The sequence below is a fragment of the Oncorhynchus keta genome, chromosome 22 (genome assembly GCF_023373465.1).
Source record: "Oncorhynchus keta strain PuntledgeMale-10-30-2019 chromosome 22, Oket_V2, whole genome shotgun sequence".
Classification (NCBI taxonomy): domain Eukaryota; kingdom Metazoa; phylum Chordata; class Actinopteri; order Salmoniformes; family Salmonidae; genus Oncorhynchus; species Oncorhynchus keta.
This window is the reverse complement of record NC_068442.1, coordinates 12741871-12768168: the sequence shown is the minus strand read 5'-3', so window position 1 is coordinate 12768168 and position 26298 is coordinate 12741871. Positions and strand designations below refer to the sequence as shown.

General features: G+C 44.4%; 1 protein-coding gene across 2 annotated transcripts in view; it reads left to right on the top strand.

The window, feature by feature from the left end:
• Window positions 1–6908, top strand: part of LOC118401066 (UPF0606 protein KIAA1549-like) — an 83923-nt gene extending 77015 nt beyond the window's left edge. The window contains exons 20-21 of one of the 2 annotated variants that reach the window (XM_035798267.2): window positions 1634–1782; window positions 2340–6908. In XM_035798267.2, the coding sequence (XP_035654160.2) occupies window positions 1634–1782; window positions 2340–2537 (347 nt within the window). In that variant the 3' untranslated portion in view covers window positions 2538–6908. Of the gene's footprint in view, window positions 1–1633; window positions 1783–2294 lie in introns of both variants that reach the window. The other variant, XM_035798264.2, reaches the window with a different exon arrangement.
• The last annotated feature ends 19390 nt before the right edge of the window (window positions 6909–26298 follow it).

Sequence of the window (26298 nt, the reverse complement as noted above, 5' to 3'; positions counted from 1 at the left end):
CCACATGCTTCAAGAGTGCCACCATTGTTCCTGTTCTCAAGAAAGCTAAGGTAACTGAGCTAAATGACTTCAGTCATCATGAAGTGCTTTGAGAGACTAGTCAAGGACCATGTCACCTCCACCCTACCTGACACCCTAGACCCACCCCAATTTGCTTACCGCCCCTATAGGTCCACAGACGACGCAATCGCAACCACACTGCACACTACCCTAACCCATCTGGACAAGAGGAATACCTATGTGAGAATGCTGTTCATCGACTACAGCTCAGCATTTAACACCATAGTACCCTCCAAACTCGTCACCAAACTCGTCATCGACCCCGGGTCTAGACCCCGCCCTGTGCAACTGGGTACTGGACTTCCTGATGGGGCCGCCCCCAGGTGGTGAGGGTAGGTAACAACATCTCCACTCCGCTGATCCTCAACACTGGGGCCCCACATGGGTGCGTTCTGAGCCCTCTCCTGTACTCCCTGTTCACCCACGACTACGTGGCGATACACGCCTCCAACTCAATCATCAAGTTTGCAGACGACACTACAGTGGAAGGCTTGATTGCCAACAACGACTAGACGGCCTACACGGAGGAGGTGAGGGCCCTCGGAGTTTGGTGTCAGGAAAATAACCTCACACTCAACGTCAACAAAACAAAGGAGATGATCGTGGACTTCAGGAAACAGCAGAGCACCCCCCTATCCACATCGACGGGACAGTAGTGGAGAGGGTAGTAAGTTAAGTTCCTCGGTGTACACATCACAGACAAACTGAATTGGTCCACTCACACAGACAGCATCGTGAAGAAGGTGCAGCAGCGCCTCTTCAACCTCAGGAGGCTGAAGAAATTCGGCTTGTCACCAAAAGCACTCAAACTTTTACAGATGCACAATCGAGAGCATCCTGTCGGGCTGTATCACCGCCTAGTACGGCAACTGCTCCGCCCACAACCGCAAGGCTCTCCAGAGGGTAGTGAGGTCTGCACAACGCATCACCGGGGGCAAACTACCTGCCCTCCAGGATACCTACACCACCCGATGTCACAGGAAGGCCATAAAGATCATCAAGGACAACAACCACCCGAGCCAATGCCTGTTCACCCCGCTATCATCCAGAAGGTGTGGTCAGTACAGGTGCATCAAAGCAGGGACCGAGAGACTGGAAAAACAGCTTCTATCTCAAGGCCATCAGACTGTTAAACAGCCACCACTAACATTGAGTGGCTGCTGCCAACATACTGACTCAACTCCAGCCACTTTAACAATGTAAAAATGTATGTAATAAATGTATCACTAGCCACTATTCACTAGCTACATAAACAATGCCACTTCATATAATGTTTACATACCCTACATTACTCATCTCATATGTAAATACTGTACTCGAATCCAACTACTGCATCTTGCCTATGTCGTTCTGTACCATCACTCATTCATATATTTGTATATACATTTTCTTCATCCCTTTACACTTGTCTGTATAAGGTAGTTGTTGTGAAATTGTTAGATTACTTGTTCGTTTTTACCGCATTGTCGGAACTAGAAGCACAAGCATTTCGCTACACTCGCACTAACATCTGCTAACCATGTGTATGTGACAAATAAAATGTGATTTGATTTGTGCGTGCATCTGTTTGTAGGTGCCCAGCTCCATCACCTGACCCAGATGGGTCTTGGGAGCCGGATCAACGGGGGGTACCCGGCGGGGAGCAGGGCCCCTCCAGGTCAGACTGGAGGTTCAGGGTGGGGGCCGTACACTGACGATGACTTCAGACCCACCAGAGACCCTGTGAGTCCTGATCTGACTTCACACCTCCTTATGAGACTTACTATACCTCCGTTTTTAATCCTTTCCTCCTCCAGCTAGCCTCTCTAGATCTCCAAACATACTGTACAATGGCATGCTCTTGTTCTTCTGGACTCTATGTTGCTGCATATCAATTTGAGTTCTGTAGTTATGGATGTTGGTTCACTGTACAGATGTAGGTTCTTAATTTGATCACCCTGTTGCAAGAGAACTTGCCTGGAACCCAGGAAATGGAAAATGTGTGATGTATTTGAGGTTTAAAAAGGCTTCTGGGTCCTCCCGGGTGGCTAGCTGTGCCACCAGAGATTCTGGGTTCGAGTCCAAGCTCTGTCGCAGCCTCCTAGCTGTCAATCTGTAGAGATGAACGTTCCCATGATCTATTGAGAACTAGTGAAATAAGCAATGTAAAAACACACACTTTCCTCTTTTCTCCTAAAACTTCTTTCTCTTCTCTTTTCCCTCTTCTTCTGTCCCTCCTTCCCTGTTTGCGTCAGGTTCTTCTGGGCTACCCTGACTACTCATCCTCCTCTATGTTCCAGATGCCTAGTAGAAGTGCACTAAGGGAGCCCTCATCCCCCCTGGCCCACCTGGACACACACACAACCGGATTCGGCTACCCTCCAGAGGAGTCCTGCTCTCCCCCCAATCACTCCTCTGCTTCCCTCATCAAGGCCATCAGGGAGGAGCTGCTGCGCCTCTCCCAGAAACAGCAAGCCGTGCCCAGCTACCACAGCTGATCACAGATGGCCTCCTCTGGTCCTCACTGAACCTTAACCTCTAAGTCTACATCCACCAGTCATACCACTGCCCCTGCCTGCCTGCTCCAACCTAGCAATGCTTCCCATGGAAGTTCCGTTGTACAGGAGGAGAAAGACAAGACCGTACTGTCTTGGGGCGGCAGGTAGCCTAGCGGCTAGAGCATTGGGCCAGTAACCGAAAGGTTGCTGGTTCGAATACCCGAGCCAACAAGGTAAAAAATCTGCCGATGTGACCTTGAGCAAGGTATTTGACCCTGATTTGCTCCAAGGGCGCATTACTAAAATGGCTGACCCTGGAAAACAACACATTTTATTGCACCTATCTGCTGGGCTGGGTAGAATGAGGAGGTTGTTTCATATGCCAGCTGGTAGCGTAAGCATGGCTAATATCATTATATGAATGAACTGTTCTCTAGGCTCTGGATCTTAGCCTCTGGCTTTCTTAACCCAGACTGTCCTATGGCATACAGTATACTGGACCAAATGACCCTAGTGGTTAGAAGGTGAATGGTCCCTTGCTCTCCAGCATTGGCCAAGGTATTTCTGCCAAAGCCTGGCCATGACCGCTGATCCTAGGTGTTGTTGCTTTCTTTTCTTTTGAAACCGCATTCTATACTCTCTGTGTGATGATAATAAGCAATGTGGTTTGATTCTCTCATCCTGCCTTGACATCCTAACAACATTTTACCCTACAGTGGAATTTCTCTACCAGTAGGACATCTGTCATTTCGGCTCAAACATTGATACCTATGTTACCTTTAACAATGAGGCATCTTACCATTACCATGAGGTATATTTTAGTTTTTTTCTTACTTCTCCTCCATCTTCCTTTGGTGCTTCTTTCTACGCTTTGTGTTTTCCGTCGTGATATTGATATGCGCAACTCTGTCAAAACACGCCCCTGGTGCAGGATTACATTGTTTTCCACCACGAGCCACACAATGCCTTGTGTTATGACAGCTTGAGGGAGTTCAACGGTCTCCATCTACTGTACAGCTCAAATCAGAGTTCAGAACAGACAACACTGGATACAGACAGACAGAGACCCGCAATAAACAGACTGCAGCAACTCCCATGCAGAACTTTACCGATGCAGTCGTGGAACCAGAGATATTTAATGACTGAGCACTGCTAGGTTTAGTTTGTCACTCACCCCACTCTACGTGAGCCTTGTTTAGATTTTGTGTTGCGTCAGCACAATGTCGACGTTTGTACTAATATATCCAGGTTACTGATGATGCTACCGTATTAATATTAAGACTCTTTAAATACCCATGTATGGTAAACTACGCTCAGCAAAAATATGAACGCAACATGCAACAATTTCAAAGATTTTACTGAGTTACAGTTCATATAAGGAAATCAGTCAATTGAAATGAATTCATTAGGCCCTAATCTATGGATTTCACATGACTGGGAATACAGATATGCATCTGTTGGTCACAGATACCTTAATAAAAAGGTAGGGGCGTGGATCAGAAAACCAGTCAGTATCTGGTGTGACCATCATTTGTCACCACATCTCCTTCACATAGAGTTGATCAGGCTGTTGATTGTGGAATGTTGTCCCACTCCTCTTCAATGGCTGTGCGAAGTTGCTGGATTTTGGCTGTAACTTGAAGAAACTGTCGGACACGTCAGTCCAGAGCATCCCAAACATGCTCAATGGGTGACATGTCTGGTGAGTATGCAGGCCATGGAAGAACTGGGACATTTTCAGCTTCCATGAATTGTGTACAGATCCTTACGACATGGGGCCGTGCATTATCGTGCTGAAACGAGGCGATGGCGGCGGATGAATGGTACGACAATGGGCCTCAGGATCTCTGTGCATTCAAATTGCCATCGATAAAAAGCAATTGTGTTCGTTGTCCGTAGTTTATGCCTGCCCATACCATAACCCCACCACCACCATGGGGCACTCAACAAACCACTAACACTTGATGCCATACACACTGTCTCTGCCATCTGCCTGGTACAGTTGAAAGTGGGATTCAGCCACAAAGAGCACACTTCTCCAGCGTGCCAGTGGTCATCGAAGGTGAGCATTTGCTCACTGAAGTCGGTAACGACACCGACCTGCAGTCAGGTCAAGACCCTGGTGAGGACGACAAGCAGGCTGGTGAGCTTCCCTGAGACGTTTGACAGTTTGTGTGTAAATTCTTCGGTTTTGCAAACCCAAAGTTTCATCAGCTGTCCGGGTGGCTGGTCACAGATGATTAAGATGCCAAATTCTCTTAAACAACAGTGGAGGCAGCTTATGTTAGAGCAATGAACATTAAATTATCTGACAACAGCTCTGGTGGACATTCCTGCAGTCAGTATGCCAATTACACACTTCCTCAAAACTTGAGACACCTGTGGCATTGTGTTGTGTGACAAAACTGCACATTTTAGAGTGGCCTTTTACTGTCCTCAGCACAAGGTGCTGTGTAATCAGCTTCTTGATATGCCACACCTGTCAGGTGGATGGATTATCTTGGCAAAGGAGAAATGCTCACGAACAGGGATGTAAACTAATTTGTGCACAACATTTTAGAGAAATTAGCTTTTTGTGTGTATGGAAATATTTCATTTCAGCTCATGAAACATGGGACCAACACTTTACATGTTGCGTTTATATTTTTGTTCAGTATAGACAGTAGGACCACAGTAGTTTTTCTCTATCTATTATACTAAGGTCATTTATTGAGCGCACAGGACCAAATATGTATAATCATTAATTTATGAATTCATTTGTAGCATTTTATAATGTTTTCTGACCGGCAGGCCTAAATCAAAATGATCGACAGGACTGTACTAGGGAATTGCAGTGTCTTCTCTATTTTATGAAGTGGATAGATTTGACCATGCATTCTTATCCACTCAATGCACTGTATACAGATTACTGGGTGCACCTTGGCTTTTCCCAGTGAATATCCTGCAGGACACACCAACTCAAATGTAGTTGAAAGATTCATAGGTCATTCAATGAAAGATTCATACGGTCAGGTCAATGAAGCATTGTATTGCTCAAGGAAATGCTGTCTTTTCCCTGCTGAGAAACAGGGCCAGTGGTCACACACTGTCAGTCTAGGGTTATTCTTCTTTCATTTCCTCCTTTTTCAATGCAGTATTGAAATGTTTACCGCTGTTCTTTTCCCACCGCGTTTTCAGAGTTTGAAAGGAATCTGGAACTCATGTACTGTATTGTAATTATTCAACGTTTACTGTTAACCTGTCAGCGTCAGATGTGTTGTGTGTTTCATGGTTTTTTTTTTTAATCCTTGGATGACCTTGCCTCATGTTTTTTTTGTTCCTCCTCGATGTGTCTTTGTTCAATATTTTTTTTATTTAATTTTGCTGTGGGGATTGAAGCGATATTTTATTTAAATGAAATAAAAGAGAAAGTATTGATTTTGGTTGCAGGGTTGAGAAAAAAAACGACATTTATTCACTGACTTAGACAAAGTAATAATATACCAGTGTTGAACATTGTCCCAAAGGTTACCGCCATAACACAAAAACAAACGGAGAAAATATGGAACCAAACTGCACCAGCTACTGTCATGTACAGCAGACACACACTACTTACTATCCCACTGAGCACATACTGGTTGAATCAACATGGTTTCCACGTCATTACAAAGAAATTAGGTTGAAACCAACATGGAATAGATGTTGAATGAACGTTTCCAACATGTGCCTTATGGATCCGCCCTCCCTTTGATGGTCTCCCACTAATGTCTACCATCCCGTCTCACACTGCCTGTCTGCCTGTCAGATTGAGTCTTAACCAGGCTCTGTTCACTCCAACAAGCACTGACTGTATGGGATCGTAGCACAGTACTGTATGGCATTTTGCAACTACTGTAGTTGGAAGGCTGTTAAAAGGATTTTCTCTCAACAATGGTTCTATTGGTCTTAGCAGGTGATGCTACAGTATGTCGTCGTTAATTAAGCCCAGTGCTTATTTTAAACAGTGTTTCTGGATGTAGTCGAAGATCTACTCTCATGCAGTTGGATTGTAAACGGAGTTACCTGAAGTGATTTCACCTCTGGTTGGTGTGATTGGCTTCGATCACAGCACTGTACTGTCCTGTACTCTATGCCTCCACCTGCTGGTATTGTAACCCCACTGCACCTCATGTCGTTCATGTGTTTTTTCCCCCCTTTATGTTTGTTTGGCTGTTGTGTCTTGTTGTATTGTGAAGGTCATACTTTATGTTGGCTGGCCCAACTATGTTTTACGTGTTTATTTGTAGAGTTGCATGTGTCATTCATGTAAGGCTGTGTTTGGTTTGTTTTCCATTTGTGTTGCCCACGCTGTTCCGAAAAAAATGATAGCTTTTAAAAACCGATGAAGCCTAAGTTGCATGTGTCCTAAGTTATTTCATACTGTATTCTAACGCCATGCGTCTTACATGCAACAATGATTAGGGAGCAAAACATATTGCATTCTCACATATCTGCTTATTGTTGACATTTTTTGTCCTCTTGAAGTAGTTTTGTAAAATTATCATTATTTATTTTGCCGAGCACACCATTTCTCTGTGTATGCAGTTTATTTGTTATTACCATTTTCTTAGCGGTGCTGTTTCCTCCTAGGGGAGGTCCATCAAATTGTGTTTTTCATAGGCTACTGCAATCGTCTGAAGATGAGAAGTACCAGATTCAACCACAGGGTGGTGCCATCTTATAACAAAAGACCATGTGGTGAGCTTTGTTCAGTTCTAATCAAAGAGAATGCTCCTCTGTTGCAGATGATGTCATCGCTCTTGCGAGACAGGTGAGTGTGTGGCATCATTTACCACCGAAACTTGAGAATGTATACAATGTTCTCATCCTGCAGTTTTTGAAGTTTCACTGTTGAAAAGCAATATCCCCCTGTTTAAATACAGCAAAGTACACACTGCAAACTTCAAGGACAAGGGCATTCAAGGAGTTGGTCTGATGGGAATTAGTGATGTCATCGGTCTCCACCCTTGCTTACCGGAACAATAGAGGATGAGTAGACCATTAAATATTTTAGACAATGGCAACAATGAGGAAGTGATGAGAATGGGTTATGTATGAATGGTTGAAAGAGCATAAGGAACTGTAACCTCCAGGCATCATAATGTCATTTTCAACCGTAGTGATAAACAATGTAGGTGGAAAAGTGCTGAGTTGAATTATAAACAAAATGGTGGTTGTGTTGCAATTAATAGAATTGTCATAAGAGACTTGTGGAACAAGCAACGGTGTCAATTGATGACTGTTTAAAATGTAAGACTGTATGCATTGTTACCAATGTAAATCCTTTCCACTCACCGCTAAGTCAACCCAAGCCTACCAGAAGTTGGTTTACTGTAGGGCAATTCCCCCTGCTTCATAAACAACAGGTGTAGAATAACAGTGACATTTTTACTTCAGTCGTGAATTAATGTAATTAGCTGAGACTAAGATTTTTCACTTTAAAATGTATTCCAAACAAAAACCATTGATTTCAAAGTATACCAAACCATACACTAAGACTGCTGTGAATAATCTACACAGCATGACCTTGGGACTATAAGGTTCTATCTGCGCAAATCATAGCTGAGATATTGAGCATCAAGGTTTTCACATCTCAGAACTGTTCTCTAGTGAATTGTTATTTCATGAATCATTAAGGTCCTGACCTTGAAGGTACCTAAAGAGTATCAAAATCCTGAGACATTTGTTCATCTGTTTTTTAGGGGGGGGTGTAATTGCAGATAGAACCTATCTGACACTTCTGATTTTGACATGTTCAGTTTTGAAGAAAACTGTAGCTATTTGAATACATCAATTATAAATGACACTATTTTACCAAGAAACGGTCAAAACAGATCATCAAATACAATAAGAAATGTATTATAATCGTAAAACGAAAAACTGTCATCACTGAACAACGATGTGACAGCAACGAATCCCTGGGCACAGATGTCAATTCAACGTCTATTCCACGTTGGCTCAATGTAATTTCATTGAAATAATGCGGAAACAACGTTGATTCAAGCAGTGTGCCCAGTGGGATGTGTTTTGATTGGTCAGTCTGTATTTGTTCAGGCTTGTGATTGTATTGCAGTTCAAATAGGTTTAGGCAGATAGAACTTGCTAGTTTATCTTTTTTCCCCCGCTACAAATATACTTTAAAAAAATGTTACCTCAGAGACATATGAACAACCATCAATTATATGTGACTAACTAATGCAAAAAAAACTATTAAATATCTGCTACTAATTAAGATTTGAAGATTCGATTTTGGTTATTGAACTAATGCTACCTCTCCTGGCTCTTACCATAGTTCTGTTACAAGGTGTGTATCTGCTTCACTTGCTGAGTGAAGTGAAGTGGATTTACACCTTGTAACAGAACTATGGTAAGAGCCAGGAGAGGTAGCATTAACTGAAGAGAGAGGTAGAGAGTGACCCGTGCGTTGACCACCAGACAGAAAGAGAAAGAAAACAGTTATGAGCTGAACATAACAGTATACCATTGGAAGGACTGTAGTAGGTGACTTAACTGTGGTTCGTGACTACTATGATGTCCAATTGTAGCCAATTCAATTGCAGGAATTCCATTACTGATTTATTTGTGGTAATTCAGTTACTGATTTGTTTTATCGCTTAATGATTCATACAAATAAAAAAGCAGAAGGCAAATAATAAGTATAAATGTTGATATTAGTTGGCAGGGGTCTTTCAAAAGTATTATGTTTTGATGTATTTTTAATACCTTTTAAGACTTTTCTGGTCGACGTTTTCTAAGACCCCTTTTCCATCTGTTTATCCAGAAATCAAATCTTTACTTATGCCTCGTTTTTAAGATGGAAAATGGTTGAAAAATGTATGTAGGCCTTTATTTACCAAAAATAGACTCTGCGCTTTGATTGGACACCCTAGAGGCTCCACATCTTCTTCATTCTCCTACTCTTCATCAGTGTCCTCCCCCTCAGCCTCTCTGAGTCTCTTGTAGAACTTAGCGATGCGCCTCCTGGAGGTAGCAGGCCAGAAACCATTTCTGCTGCTCAGACAGGAGAAGGTTGTAGTACTGGATCCCAGCTGTCTGTCTGCATTACAGTTGAATGGCGGGGAACCCGGTTACCGAGATTTACCGCCCAAAACCGCTCACCTTTCCTGGTAAATAACTGCAAGAAACAGGCAAATTATAATAAATGATTTATATGAACACCATCACGTGAAATGGAACTGTTAAATGATATATGATGCCTAAATCTGGCTTCTCTAGGGCCTTCTCTCTGCTCTCTGCGTGATCAGTCATCAATGCTCAGGGTGGGGACAGACATCCCATCTCAGTATGGAGCGCAGTTCACAATGCATGTAGACATATCATCTCATGATAGTAAGTTATTTTCTTGTGACAGGTAGGCCTACATTTGATGCAGCATAGCCAATGATACAGTAACATAAGGACCGAATGCACGTCTAAATGTACACATCTCCATCTCTCTTCCGGGCAAAACACCAGTCTCAACGTCAACAGTGAAGAGGCGACTCTGGGATGCTGGCCTTCTAGGCAGAGTTGCAAAGAAAAAGCCATATTTCAGACTGGCCAACAAAAATAAAATATTAAGATGGGCAAAAGAACAGAGACTGGACAGAGGAACTCTGCCTAGAAGGCCAGCATCCCAGACTCGCCTCTTTACTGTTTACTTTGAGACTGGTGTTTTGCGGGTACTATTTAATGAAGCTGCCAGTTGAGGACTTGTAAGGTGTCTGTTTCTCAAACTAGACACTCTAATGTAGTTGTCCTCTTGCTCAGTTGTGCACCGGGCCTCCCACTCCTCTTTCTATTCTGGTTAGGGCCAGTTTGCGCTGTTCTGTGAAGGAAATAGTACACAGCGTTGTACAAGATCTTCAGTTTCTTGCCAATTTCTCACATGGAAAAGCCTTCATTTCTCAGAACAAGAATAGACTGATGAGTTTCAGAAGAAAGTTCTTTGTTTCTGGCCATTTTGAGCCTGTAATCGAACCCACAAATGCTGATGCCCCAGATACTCAACTAGTCTAAAGAAGGCCAGTTTTATTGCTTCTTTAATCAGAACAACAGTTTTCAGCTCTGGTAACATAATTCCAAAAGGGTTTTCTAATGATCAGTTAGCCTTTTAAAATGATAAACTTGGATTAGCTAACACAACGTGCCATTGGAACACAGGAGTGATGGTTGCTGATAATGGGCCTCTGTACACCTATGTAGATATTCCAATAGAAATCTGACGTTTCCAACTACAATAGTCATTTACAACATTAACAATGTCTTCACTGTATTTCTGAACAATTTGATGTTATTTTAATGGACAAAAAAATTGACAAAAAACAAGGACATTTCTAAGTGACCCCAAACTTTTGAAAAGTTTGAACACAGCTATTCCTTCAAGGGATTTTCTTTATTTGTACTCTTTTCTACATTGTAGAATAATAGTGAAGTCATCAAAACTATGAAATAACACACAAGGAACCATCTAGAAATAATGACATCACTAACATAGAGGCTCCTGCCTAAATAGAGACCATCATTGGCCACTCTAACAAATGGATCACTAGTAACTTTATAATTGCCACTTTAATAATGACGTTTACACCTGCACTGCTTGCTGTTTGGGGTTTTAGGCTGGGTTTCTGTACAGCACTTTGAGATATCAGCTGATGTACGAAGGGCTATATAAATAAAATTTTATTGATTGATTGATGTTTACATTGCATTACTCATCCCATATGTATATACTGTATTTTATACCATCTATTGCACCTTGCCTATGCCGCTCGGTCATTGCTCATCCATATAATTATTTGTACTTATTCTTATTCCATCCCGTTATACTTAGATTTGTGTGTATTAGGTTGTTGTGGAATTGTTAGATTACTTGTTGATATAGCTGCACTGTCAGATCTAGAAGCACAAGCATTTCGCTACACTCAGAATAACATCTGCTAGCCATGTGTATGTGACCAATAAAATGTGATTTGATTTGATTAGTAACCAAAAAAGTGTTCAACAAATCAAAATATATTTTATATTTGAGATTCTTCAAATAGCCACCCGTTGCCTTGATTAGAGTTTTGCACACTCTTGGCATTCTTTCAACCAGCTTCATGGGGTAGCCACCTGGAATGCATTTCAATTAACAGTTGTGCCTTCTTAAAAGTTAATTTGTGGAATTTCTTTCCATCTTAATGTGTTTGAGACAATCAGTTGTGTTGTGACAAGGTAGGGGTGGTATACAGAAGATAGCCCTATTTGGTAAAAGACCAAGTCCATATTATGGCAAGAACAGCTCAAATAAGCAAAGAGAAACAACAATCCATCATTAGACAAGAAGGTCAGTCAATGCGGGGCCTGATTGTAGCTCAGTTGGTAGAGCATGGCGCTTGTAACGCCAGGGTAGTGGGTTCGATTCCCGGGACCACCCATACGTAGAATGTATGCACACATGACTGTAAGTCGCTTTGGATAAAAGCGTCAGCTAAATGGCATATATTATTATTATTATTATATATTAATGCAGAACATTTCAACTTTGAAAGTTTCTTCAAGTGCAGTCGCAAAAACCATCAAGCGCTATGATAAAAATGTCTCTCATGAGGACCGTTACAGGAAAGGAAGACCCAGTTAACTCTGCTGCAGAGGATAAGGTCCTTAGGGTTACCAGCCTCAGAAATTGCAGCCCAAATAAATGCTTCACAGAGTTCAAGTAACAGACACATCTCAACATCAACTGTTCAGGCCTTCATGGTCAAATTGCTGCAAATAAACCACTACTAAAGGACACCAATAAGAAGAGATTGGCATTCAAGACTGTTGGAAAAGCATTCCAGGTGAAGCTGGTTGAGGTAATGCCAAGAGTGTGCAAAGCTGTCATCAAGGAAAATGGTGGCTATGGTTACTACATGATTCCATATGTACTATTTCATAGTTTTGATGTCTTCACTATTATTCTATAATGTAGAAAATAGTCCAAATAAAGAACCCTTGAATGAGTAGGTGTTCTAAAACCTTTGATTGGTAGTAATATATATATATATATATATATATATATACAGTTGAAGTCGGAAGTTTACATACACCTTAGCCAAATACATTTAAACAGTTATTCACAATTCCTAACATTTAATCCAAGTAAAAATTCCCTGTATTAGGTCATTTAGGATGACCACTTTATTTTAAGAATGTGAAATGTCAGAATAATAAGAGATAATTATTTATTTCAGCTTGTATTTCTTTTATCACATTGCCAGTGGGTCAGAAGTTTACATACACTCAATTAGTATTTGGTAGCATTGCCTTTAAATTGTTTATCTTAGGTCAAACGTTTCAGGTAGCCTTCCATAAGCTTCCCACAATAAGTTGGGTGAATGTTGGCCCATTCCTCCTGACAGAGCTGGTGTACCTGAGTCAGGTTTGTTGGCCTCTTTGCTCACACATGCTTTTTCAGTTCTGCCCACAGATTTCTATCAGATTGAGGTCAGGGCTTTGTGATGACCACTCCAATACCTTGACTTTGTGGTCCTTAAGCCATTTTGCCACAACTTAGGAAGTATGCTTGGGGTCATTGTGCATTTGGAAGACCCATTTGTGACCAGGCTTTCACTTCCTGACTGATGTCTTGAGATGTTGCTTCAATATATCTACATAATTTTCCATCCTCATGATGCCATCTATTTTGTGAAGTGCACCAGTCCCTCCTGCAGCAAAGCACCCCCACAACATGATGCTGCCAGCCCCGTGCTTCACGGTTGGGATGGTGTTCTTCGGCTTGCAAGCCTCCCCCTTTTTCCTTCAAACATAACGATGGTCATTATGGCCAAACAGTTCTATTTTTGTTTCATCAGACCAGAGGACATTTCTCCAAAAAGTATGATCTTTGTCCCCATGTGCAGTTGCAAACCGTAGTCTGGCTTTTTTATGGTGGTTTTGGAGCAGTGGCTTCTTCCTTGCTGAGCAGCCTTTCAGGTTATGTCGATATAAGACTTGTTTTACTGTGGATATAGATACTTTGTACCGGTTTCCTCCAGCATCTTCACAAGGTCCTTTGGTGTTGTTCTGGGATTGATTTTTATTTTTCGCACCAAAGTGCGTTCATCTCTAGAAGACGGAACGAGTCTCTTTCCTGAGCGGTATGATGGCTGCGTGGTCGCATGGTGTTTATACTTGCGTACTATTTTTTGTACAGATGAACGTGGTACCTTCAGGCATTTGGAAATTGCTCCCAAGGATAAACCAGACTTGTGGAAGTCATGGCTGATTTCTTTTGATTTTCCCATGATGTCAAGCAAAGAGGCACTGAGTTTGAAGGTAAGACTTGAAATACATCCACAGGTACACCTCCAATTGACTCAAATGGTGTCAGTTGGCCTATCAGAAGCTTCTAAAGCCATGACATGCTCCCAAGATTGAACATTGGGTCATGAAAATTCCAGAGGGATCCGGGGACGAAGACCAAACAAACACGTAACAAAACACAGGGATGAAACCCAAACAAAAGAGTGAGATGTACCTCGAATAAACAACACAAGCACACAATGATTAACACATGGGACGAGATACGTAATAATCTGCGCAATCCACAAGGGCACGAAAGCCCAAAACACACAGCACAGGTCCTCACACGCACCAACGGACATTGTAACAATAATGGACAGCACCATGGTGAACAAAGGGCACATATATACAAACACAATCAGTGGGAATAGGGGCCAGGTGTGCGCAATGAAAGTTCTAGAGGGATCCATGACAATGTCATTAGAATGTTGAAGATAAGGACAACAGAACTTATTTCATTTAACTGTTGAAAGCGACAAAGGAATGAAGCAACAATAGAGAGAGAAAGAGGAGGTAGGCTAATAACATTGTGGGAAATATAATGAAAGATATGTATATAATGAAAGATATATATATATATATATATATATATATATATATCAGGCTACGAATTATATAAATAGGTGAATTATATTTCAAAATGTACAATCAATCAGAATCGTATGTTCTCTCCCAGCTTTACCATGGTTTGAATGAGCTGCGTAATTCCAGTCCATACAGTTTAATACATTTAAATTTGAGTCAATTAGCAGACGCTCTGGATAGTGCATTCATCTTAAGATGGCTAGGTGTGGCCTTGTTACATTCCCCAGTTTCTGTGTTGTCGTTTGTGTATTTGAGTGTGTGTTTCAGGAAATGGCTTCCTGAAATTCTCCCCAAGCAGCTGATTGGTCAGCCCCGAATTGATGATTGGAGAGCTGACCCCGCCCCCTCGTCAGGACCCTGCTGTCTTTAATTAGATTCCTTCTGAAGCTATATAAGCCAGTGTTCTGTTGCTCAGAGGAGAGATTGATTGTAAGGTAATTGCTGAGAGATCATTGCTGAGAGAGGAGGTTGATGGCTGAGGGTTATATCATGTTGGTTTTTGCTAAGAGATTTGGTATGTACTCTGTTAGTTGTTGCTGGGAGCAGCTTTGGTATGTTCTGTGTTAGTTTGTTGCTCAGTCAGATATAGAGCTTCTGTAACGTCCTGAGTTAGTTTTTTCTCAGGTTTTGTTGTGAAGTAGGTTGTATTATTGTGTTTCATTTGTTCCCAGGGGGGGAAGGGGAAGGCACCTAGGGAGTGCTTAGGCAAGAGGCCCACAGGCATACATATACCCGTAGTATATTCACTGTCTAGGCACACTAGGTAAGACCTGGGCGGACCACCCCCTGTATTTTGGTCAGGGCACCAGGTGGTGTTAAATGAGGTAAGTAGTGGGTAGGCAGGTAAGGTAGGAGAGGGGGCTTTGAGATTTACTTTGTTTGCTTTAGTTCCATCCAGACCCTTTTCCCCATATTACCGTGTGACGGAATAAATTCCTTGTTAACGGTACCACTCTCTCTGCCTTTGTCATCCTTACTCGCACCTACAGTCCCATACCTCTTTCACTTCACAGGGAGTTGAGTTGTAGCAGGGTGTTGCGTTCCCTCTTCACAGAGGCGGGTGTAACAGGCCTCCCGAGTGACGCAGTGGTCTAAGGCACTGCATCGCAGTGCTAGCTGTGCCACTAGAGAGCCTGGTTCGAGTCCAGGCTCTGTCGCAGCCTGCCGCGACCGGGAGACCTATGAGGTGGCGCACAATTGGCCAAGGATGTTCTTGTCCCATCGCACACTAGCGACGCAGTGCACGCTGACACGGCCGCCAGGTGTACAGTGTTTTCTCCAACATATTGGTGCGGCTGGCTTCCGGGTTAAGCGGGCATTGTGTGAAGAAGCAGTGCGGCTTGGTTGGATTGTGTTTCGGAGGGCGCACAGCTCTCGACCTTCGCCTCTCCCGAGTCCGTATGGGAGTTGCAGCGATGGGACAGTACTATAACTACCAATTGGATACCATGAAACTGGGAAGAAAAATTATATATATATATATATATATATATATATAATAAAAGATAGCTAGGTGGGACAACCACATATCACAGGCATAGAAAGGGGGTCAAGTGCTGGTTATTTTGATTTGAGGATGATTATTTAAGATACTCTTTGAAGAGGTAGGTTTTCAGAAGATGGGCAGGGATTCTGCTGTCCTAGCTTCAGGACAGAGAGGAGATTGGACTGGACTGGGCGGAGCAGGAGGGCCAAGAGACCTGAGGTGGCAGAATAGAGTGCTCGGGTTGGGGGTGTAGGGTTTGAGCCCAGTACAGTAAAATAGTTCATACAGAAAAAGATTAGCATACTGGAGCTTGTTTCATTTACACTATTTACCCAAGAGAGCACATGGCTGTTTTTTGTCGTAAGTAATATGCTGTAGCATATACAGACCTCTTGACTTTTTCCACATTTAATTACGTGACAGGCTCATTCTAAAATTTATAATGACAAAGCAAAAATATGTTTTTTGAATTTTTTACAAATTTATTAGAAATAAAAAATGGAAATATTACATGAACATAAGTATTCAGAACCTTTACCTAGTACTTTGAAACACATTTGGCAGCGATTACAGCCTTGAGTCTTCTTGGGTATGACGCTACAAGCTTGGCACACCTGTATTTGGGAAGTTTCTCCCATTCTTCTCTGCAGATCCTCTCAAGCTCTGCCAGGTTTGATGGGGAGCATTGCTGCACAGCTATTTTCAGCTCTCTCCTGAGATGTTCGATCGGGTTCAAGGCCTGAAATATTCTCTCTGTACTTTGCTCCATTCATCTTTCCCTCGATCCTGACTACTCTCCCAGTCTCTGCCTAACTTCTCCCATTTAAGAATGATGGAGACCACTGTGTTCTTGGACCTTCAATGTTTAAAAAATGTTTTGGTACCCTTCCCCAGATCTGTGCTTTGACAATCGTGTATTGGAGCTCTACGGACAATTCCTTCGACGTCATGGCTTGGTTTTTGCCACAACTGTCAACTGTGGGACCTTATATAGACAGATATGTGCCTTTCCAAATCATGTCCAATCAATTTAATTTATCACAGGTGGAGTCCAATAAAGTGGTGAGAAACAGCTCAAGGATGCACCTGAGCTCAATTTAGAGTCTTATTGCAAAGGGTCTAAATACTTATGAATATAAGGTATTTATGTTTTCGCTTCGTCATTGTGGGGCATTGTGTGTAGATTGACGAGGGGAAAAAATGATTTAGTAAATGTTAGAATAAGGCTGTAATGTAACAAAATGTGTAAAAAGTCAAAGGGTTCTGAATACTTTCTGAATGCACTGTATATCATAGGCCTATATGTGTTATTTGAGCATTCTTGGCGTTTGCTCATAAAATGTCTAATGTCAGGCTCATGAAATGTATTCAATGTAGGGAAATACTGGGAAAAGTGAGGATGAAACATTTGTAAAATACCAGGAAAATATTCAACCCTTGCCTGCACCGGGCCAAGCAGTGCGTCTCACAACTGGAGAACTCAGCGAGAGACTGGGTGGCCACCTGCACTATGGCATCATGCCAGCAGGCTGGAAAACATCAAGTGAGCTTTGGAGGGTTGAGGTGAGCTTCTGTGGGGGTGAGACAGATACTTGTGAAGTGCTACATTTAGCACACAGCTGCCGGAGCCATTTTTCTAAACCGCAAGAATGGACCAAATGGATTGAGCTCTTTGGTCAAGAGAATCATCTTCACACATCCACTGAGGAGCCGCAGGTAAACACTCATGTACTGTATGGGCGACGAAGCAGACCGCGTTTTGAGGGAGCTGAATCGAAACAAACTCGAGCAACAACAGTATGGACAAGTAAGAAACGGATTTCATGCATTCTTTATTGTGAAAAATAACGTGATTTATGAGAGAGCCCGCTTTAACATGCAGAGACAGGGGAAATGAAACGGTGGATTATTTTTGCCACAGTCTTATATGCTCTAGATGAACATTGCATCTATGGACTTTTGCATGATGAGCTAATTAGAGACAGGCTAGTCCTTAGTTTAGCAGACATGCGTCTGTCAAAGCTGATGGAGCTAGATGAAGATCTTACACTAGATGAGAGCAATTGAGATGGCAAGGCAAACTGACGAAGTGAAAAGACCGCAAAGTAGCCTGCGAGGTGATAGTGATGGTAAAAGAGGCTCAGTGGATAGAGTTATGTAGAAAGGCAGCCAGTATCAGTGGAAACAGAAAGCTAGCCATGGAGATGCTAATGAGGAAAAAGCAGTCGGTGTCAACACTGTGGCGAAAGCCCTGCACATCCAAGAGCACAGTGTCCAGCTAAGGAAGAAGTGCCACTCCTGTGAAAAAACCTTGACATTACCAACATGTATTTCTAACATCAAGAGCAGTAAACGAGGTTCAAGAATAGCATTTTCCTAGTAAAATGGCAACAGGAGGTGACCTGTGAATGATGGATATCCAAGTGATGGACTGGGAATTTGAAATTCAAAATAGACACGGGTGCCAATGTGACTGTTATCCCAGACAATGTGTCCAGTCACATTTTTGCAGGAACCAGCAAGTCACCTCTGCAAAAATGAACAAAACCACTAGGACCAGGAAGAGCGTTCGCTGGACGTGATCGGCATCGTAAGTGTGGTTCTACGAAAAGGAGACACTGGAGGGTGTGTATCTAGACACCGCTTTACTAGGCAGACCAGCCATCACAAAGCTTGAGCTAGTTGCTCAACTCGACAGCATTGATTGACAGACAATGAAAGAAAGCTACCCAAAGACGTGCAGCGGTCTTGGTTCAGCTCAACAACCATATACAATCAAGCTGAAACCCAGCGCAGTGCCCTACTCACACCACAGTCCACGACGGATTCCTCTGACATTGATACCAAACGTCAAGAAAGAGCTAGAGCGTATGCAAGGGTTCAAGGTTGTCTCTAGAGTTTATCTTCCCAGATTGGTGTGCCGGCCTGGTGGTTGTTCCAAAGAAGAACATGGACTTGCGGATATGTGCCCATTTTCACCAGTCTCAATGGGTCAGTGTGTAGAGTAAAATGCATACTTCCCACTGTCGAACAGACCTGTGGCTTCAACCACCTGCCCTTCGGCATCACTTCAGCACCTGAACACTTCCAGAACAGAATGGTGACAGAGTTTAATGAAGGCCTGGAAGGTGTTGTGTGTCACATGGATGATGTGTTATTCTGGGGTCAAACACAAGTGGAGCATGATACAAGACTTAATTTCGTGTTGCAGATGGAAAAGGTCAGCTTAACGAGTGCCACAGCGGTCTAAGGCACTGTATCTCAGTGCTCGAGGCATCACTACAGACCCTGGTTCGATTCCAGGCTGTGTCACAACCGGACATGATTGGGAGTCCCAGGTTTGGGTTTGGCTGGGTAGGCCGTCATTGTAAATAAGAATTTCTTAACTGGCTTGCTTAGTTAAGTAAATGTTAAATAAAATACAAAATAAATAAACTCTGAACATGGACAAATGTGACCTGTCAAAAAAGGAAGTGAAGTTCCTGGCCACATTATCTCGGACGAAATAGTACAGCCCAACCTGACAAACACAGAGGCTGTCTCGGAGATGGCGGAGCCATCCAACATCAACATCAACAAGCTGAGGAGCTTCCCAGCTTTGAAAGTTCTAACCCCAGTTAGCTGAAAAGGACAAACCTCTCAGAGACTTACCTTCAAAGAAAAACCACTGGCACTGGGGGCGCCGACCAAGTCCGATCCTTCAATGAGCTGAAGGAGGAGCTGACAACCACACCCGTGTGCAGCAGATGCATCTTCCTACGGGCTAGGAGGAGCAGCCCCAGGAGCAGAGCGAGGAATGGAGAACCGTTGTGGAGCAGAGACACACTCAAGTGGACAAAATAAGCTCTGGGGCTGACATGGGCATGTGGAAAATTCAGAGACTTTCTCATTGGTCAACACTTTCAGTTGAAAACCTCTCCTGAGCCGTCTAACCCTTGGACACCCTTCCCCCACTAATCCAGCACTTCAGGACGAGTCTGATGAGATACTCCCCGGAAAGAGTCTGTCAACTGCCCTCCCCCCCCTCCTCCCTCTCTGCAGATGACTTCGTCAACCATTTTGAAAAGAAGGTCGACGACATCCGATCCTCGTTTGCTAAGTCAAACGACACCGCTGGTTCTGCTCACACTGCCCTACCCTGTGCTCTGACCTCTTTCTCCCCTCTCTCTCCAGATGAAATCTCGCGTCTTCTGACGGCCGGCCGCCCAACAACCTGCCCGATTGACCCTATCCCCTCCTCTCTTCTCCAGACCATTTCCGGAGACCTTCTCCCTTACCTCACCTCGCTCATCAACTCATCCCTGACCGCTGGCTACGTCCCTTCCGTCTTCAAGAGAGCGAGAGTTGTACCCCTTCTGAAAAAGCCTACACTCGATCCCTCCGATGTCATCAACTACAGACCAGTATCCCTTCTTTCTTTTCTCTCCAAAACTCTTGAACGTGCCGTCCTTGGCCAGCTCTCCCGCTATCTCTCTCAGAATGACCTTCTTGATCCAAATCAGTCAGGTTTCAAGACTAGTCATTCAACTGAGACTGCTCTTCTCTGTATCACGGAGGCGCTCCGCACTGCTAAAGCTAACTCTCTCTCCTCTGCTCTCATCCTTCTAGACCTATCGGCTGCCTTCGATACTGTGAACCATCAGATCCTCCTCTCCACCCTCTCCGAGTTGGGCATCTCCGGCGCGGCCCATGCTTGGACTGCGTCCTACCTGACAGGTCGCTCCTACCAGGTGGCGTGGCGAGAATCTGTCTCCTCACCACGCGCTCTCACCACTGGTGTCCCCCAGGGCTCTGTTCTAGGCCCTCTCCTATTCTCGCTATACACCAAGTCACTTGGCTCTGTCATAACCTCACATGGTCTCTCCTATCATTGCTATGCAGACGACACACAATTAATCTTCTCCTTTCCCCCTTCTGATGACCAGGTGGCGAATCGCATCTCTGCATGTCTGGCAGACATATCAGTGTGGATGACGGATCACCACCTCAAGCTGAACCTCGGCAAGACGGAGCTGCTCTTCCTCCCGGGAAGGACTGCCCGTTCCATGATCTCGCCATCACGGTTGACAACTCCATTGTGTCCTCCTCCCAGAGCGCTAAGAACCTTGGCGTGATCCTGGACAACACCCTGTCGTTCTCAACTAACATCAAGGCGGTGGCCCGTTCCTGTAGGTTCATGCTCTACAACATCCGCAGAGTACGACCCTGCCTCACACAGGAAGCGGCGCAGGTCCTAATCCAGGCACTTGTCATCTCCCGTCTGGATTACTGCAACTCGCTGTTGGCTGGGCTCCCTGCCTGTGCCATTAAACCCCTACAACTCATCCAGAACGCCGCAGCCCGTCTGGTGTTCAACCTTCCCAAGTTCTCTCACGTCACCCCGCTCCTCCGCTCTCTCCACTGGCTTCCAGTTGAAGCTCGCATCCGCTACAAGACCATGGTGCTTGCCTACGGAGCTGTGAGGGGAACGGCATCTCAGTACCTCCAGGCTCTGATCAGGCCCTACACCCAAACAAGGGCACTGCATTCATCCACCTCTGGCCTGCTCGCCTCCCTACCACTGAGGAAGTACAGTTCCCGCTCAGCCCAGTCAAAACTGTTCGCTGCTCTGGCCCCCCAATGGTGGAACAAACTCCCCACGACGCCAGGACAGCGGAGTCAATCACCACCTTCCCGGAGACACCTGAAACCCCACCTCTTTAAGGAATACCTAGGATAGGATAAAGTAATCCTTCTCACCCCCCCCCCCTTAAAAGATTTAGATGCACTATTGTAAAGTGGCTGTTCCACTGGATGTAATAAGGTGAATGCACCAATTTGTAAGTCGCTCTGGATAAGAGTGTCTGCTAAATGACTTAAATGTAATGTAAATGTAACTGCAGACACACTGTCATGTGCACCAGTCAAAGCCAAAGGTACTGCTACAGAAAAAGATCTCATGTAGAGAACAAATATCTACGTGGACGCCATCTTGGAACAGCTTCCAGCCACTGTTTCCTACATGAACAATTTGATAGAACAGCTCAAAGCTGACAGTGTGTGCTCAAAGTCATGACAATGGGTCAGGAAGGATGGCCTGAGTTCAACGGATGCGAAGGACCACTGAAACTGTACTGGGCAGAAGATGCTTTTCTCACAGTGCACGGCGATCTCCTATTGAATGGAACAAGACCTGTAATTTCCTCAGCCTTACGAAACAACGTCCTCAACAAGCTGTGCGAGGGATTTGAAGATGACGATTCCACCAATCACGACTACACTGACAGGGTCACATCTTACATCAGTGTCTGTGAGGAACACTGTATTCTCACGCCACTTTTGTCAAAGCCAGCAATGACAAACCCTGGTTCAATGCGAAGCTGAAAGGCCTACACTCTGCCAAAGAGGTGGCACATAGGAGTGGCATTAGGAGTGGCATTATGGACCAATACAGAGTGGCACAGCAGCAACTGAATAAGGGGATTAAGGCAGCCAAATAACAATACAAGGAGAGGCTAGAACAACAATTCTCCTCCAAAGACTGCTTGTCTGTCTGGAAGGGTCTTCGTTAGATCACAAACTGCAAACAAAAGACCCCCCAAGTTTCAAACAACCCCCTGCTTGTCCCAGGTTGCCGTCCCCCATCCCATGTCATCAGAGCAAGAAGTCAACAGGCTTTTTAAGAAACAGGACTGTAGGAAACCTGCAGCCCCAGACCAGGTCTTCCCAGCAACACTGAAACACAGTGCTGACCAGCTCTAACCCTTTATTCACGGACATCTTCAATCAATCACTTTAGCTATGTACTGTTTTAAATCATCCATCATTGTGCCTGTGCCTAACAAGAAAGTACCCTGGCTGAATGACTACAGACCTGTAGCACTCGCTTCAGTCATCAAGTCCTTCGAGGGCCTCATCCTATCCCACCTCAAAGACATCACTGATGCCCTCCTTGACCCTCTGCTGTATACTTACAGAGCCAACAAGTCTGTTGATGACGCTGTCAACATGGGCCTCCACTACATCCTTCAGCACCTTGACAATCCCGAAGGACATACGTGAGGATACTGTTTGTGGACTTTAACTCTACATTCAACACCATCATCCCACAACTGTTGCAGGAAAAACTCACCCAGATGAACGTACCCAACTCTATCTGTCGGTGGATCCCTGATGTCCTGTCAAACCTTTCACACTCCCTATCCCTCAGCACAGGGGCGCCGCAAGGATAGGTGCTTTCCCCCCCACTCTTCTCACTTTACACCAATGACTGCACCTCCAACGATGCATCTGTCAAACAACTCAAGTTTGCTGATGACACCACCCTGGTCGGTCACATCTCCGACGGCGAGGAGTCCAAGTACTGAGGTGAGGCTGACTGACTGGTGGCCTGGTGCAGTCGCAACAACCTGGAACTCAACATAGTCAAAACCGTGGAGATGGTGGTGGACTTCAGGAAACGTCCCACTACATGCCTCCCCCTCTAGATTGATGGCTCAGCCATTAGCGCAGCTGAATCATTCAAATTCATGGGGAGCATTTTTCCCACAACCTCAAGTGGGAAGACAACATTACATCGGTGACCAAGAAGGCTCACTGGAGAATCTTCTGTCCGTGTCAGCTGAAGAAACTCAAACTCTCACGGTCGTTACTGGTTCGGTTCTACACTTCCATCATTGAGTCCATCCTCACCTCTTTAATAATCGTCTGGTTTGAAACCAATAACTAGACTACGGGTATTGTTGCACTCGCTTTGGCTAGGTGTCCTAGGCCTAGTTACATGGTCTTTAACCTGAATGTATGTGTGCATTTATGTGAGAAATCAGGGAGTGAGGACAGTGTTGAATGCACATGTGCCCAGGGAGACACAAACCTTACCTTAGGTCCAGGGCCAGCCCTGTCTTGATTCCTTTGGGGCGGTGAGCCCAGGATATTATTATGTTCAGATGGTGACGGAAACAAATATATACAAAAATGAAAAATACAAAAGGCATGCCTAAACTAAAGATTCCATATTAAGTTGAAAGGCCTTCTGGTAAGCAGCCTCACTGCTGCAAGCCGGGACAGCATCCCTTCCTCTGCATACATTGGGGCAAAAAAGTATTTAGTCAGCCACCAATTGTGCAAGTGCCGGTACTCAGATCCAGTAAAACTCCTGCCCAGATCTGAACATACTGCATCTCAAGCAGCACATGTGCAATGTAGTCTTGACAACAAATTCACAGTACTAGCACATACAGTAAGATGGCGCCGGAGAAGAAGGCAGATGTTTTTCGTGCCCCCAACCGATTGCGTTTTTTTGTTCATTTATTTGAGTTGTTTGTAACTTATTTTTTTGCTTATTTGTACATAATGTTACCGTCTCTTATGACCGAAAATAACTTCTGGACATCAGGACTACGATTACTCACCACGGACTGGCAGAATCATGTTTTTCCTTTAACGAGTCTGAGGAGGCCGACTCAAACAATGTACTGCTTTCTTGGGAACAAGCCCAGATCCCAGTGATTTGGGTGAAGAGGAGGCAGAGAAAAAGGGGCCCGGGGGCGGGCTGCCTTCTGAGAATTCGTAGGCGATTGAATAAACCCCCATTTCCATCCATTCTGCTACCAAATGTGCAATCTTTGAACAATAAAATAGATTACCTATGCGGAAGATTAAACTACCAACGGGACACAACTGTAACATCTTATGCTTCACGGAGACATGGCTGAACGATGACACTATCAACCTACAGCTGGCTGGTTATACGCTGCACCGGCAGGATAGAACAGCGGCGTCTGGTAAGACCAGGGGCGGTGGACTATGTACTTTTGTAAATAATAGCTGGTGCACGATATCAAAGGAAGTCTCAAGCTATTGCTCGCCTGAGGTAGAGTATCTCATGATAAACTGTAGACAACACTACCTACCTAAAGAGTTTTCATCTGTAGTTTTCGTAGTTGTTTAAATACCACCACAGTCGGAGGCTGGCACAAAAACTGCATTGAATGAGCTGTACTCTGCCATAAGCAAACAAGAAAACACTCAACCAGAGGCGGAGCTCCTAGTAGCCGGGGACTTTAATGCAGGGAAACTTAAATCCATTTTATCACATTTCTATCAGCATGTTAAATGTGCAACTCTGGACCACCTTTACTCCACACACAGAGACACATACAAAGCTCTCCCTCGCCCTCCATTTGGCAAATATGACCATAATTCTATCCTCCTGATTCCTGCTTATAAGCAAAAATTAAAGCAGGAATCACCAGTGGCTAGATCAATAAAAATTGGTCAGATGAAGCAGATGCTAAGCTACAGGACTGTTTTGCTAGCCCAGACTGGAATATGTTCCGGGATTCCTTCGATGGCATTGGGGAATACATCACATCTGTCATTGGTTTCATCAATAAGTGCATCACAATGACGTCGTCCCCACAGTGACCATACGTACATACCCCAACCAGAAGCCATGGATTACAGGCAACAGCCGCACTGAGCTAGAAGGCTAGAAGTGCCGCTTTCAAGGAGCGGAAGCTTATAAGAAATCCTGCTGTGTCCTCCGACAAACCATCAAACAGGCCAAGCATCAATACAGGACTAAGATCTAATCGTACTACACCGGCTCTGACGCTCACCGGATGTGGCAGGGCTTGCAAACCATTACAGACTATAAAGGGAAGCACAGCCGAGAGCTGCCCTTGTACTGCAAGCATGCACTAACCAGTGTCTTCACTGACATTTTCAACATCTCCCTGTCCGAGTCTGTAATACAAACATGTTTTAAGCAGACCACCATAGTGCCTGTGACCCAAGAACACTAAGGTAACCGGCCTAAATGACTACCGACCCGTAGCTCTCACGTCTGTAGCCATGAAGTGCTTCGAAAGGCTGGGTATGGCTCACACCATTATCAACACCATAATCCCAGAAACCCTAGACCGTTCCAATTTGCATACCGCCCCAACCGATCCACATATGATACAATCTCTATTGCACTCCACACTGTCCTTTCCCACCTGGACAAAGGGAACACCTATGTGAGAATGCTATTCATTGACTACAGCTCAGCGTTCAACACCATAGTTCCCTCAAAGCTCATCAATAAGCTAAGGACCCTGGGACTAAACACCTCCCTCTGCACCTGGATCCTGGACTTCTTGACGGGCTGCCACCAGGTGGTGAGGGTAGGTAACAACACATCCGCTACGCTGATCCTCAACACAGAGGCCCCTCAAGGGTGCGTGCTCAGTCCCCTCCTGTGCTCCCTGTACACGCATGACTGCACGGCCAAACACGACTTCAACACCATCATTAAGTTTGCCGATGACACAACAGTGGTGGGCCTGATCACCGACAACAACGAGACAGCCTGTAGGGAGG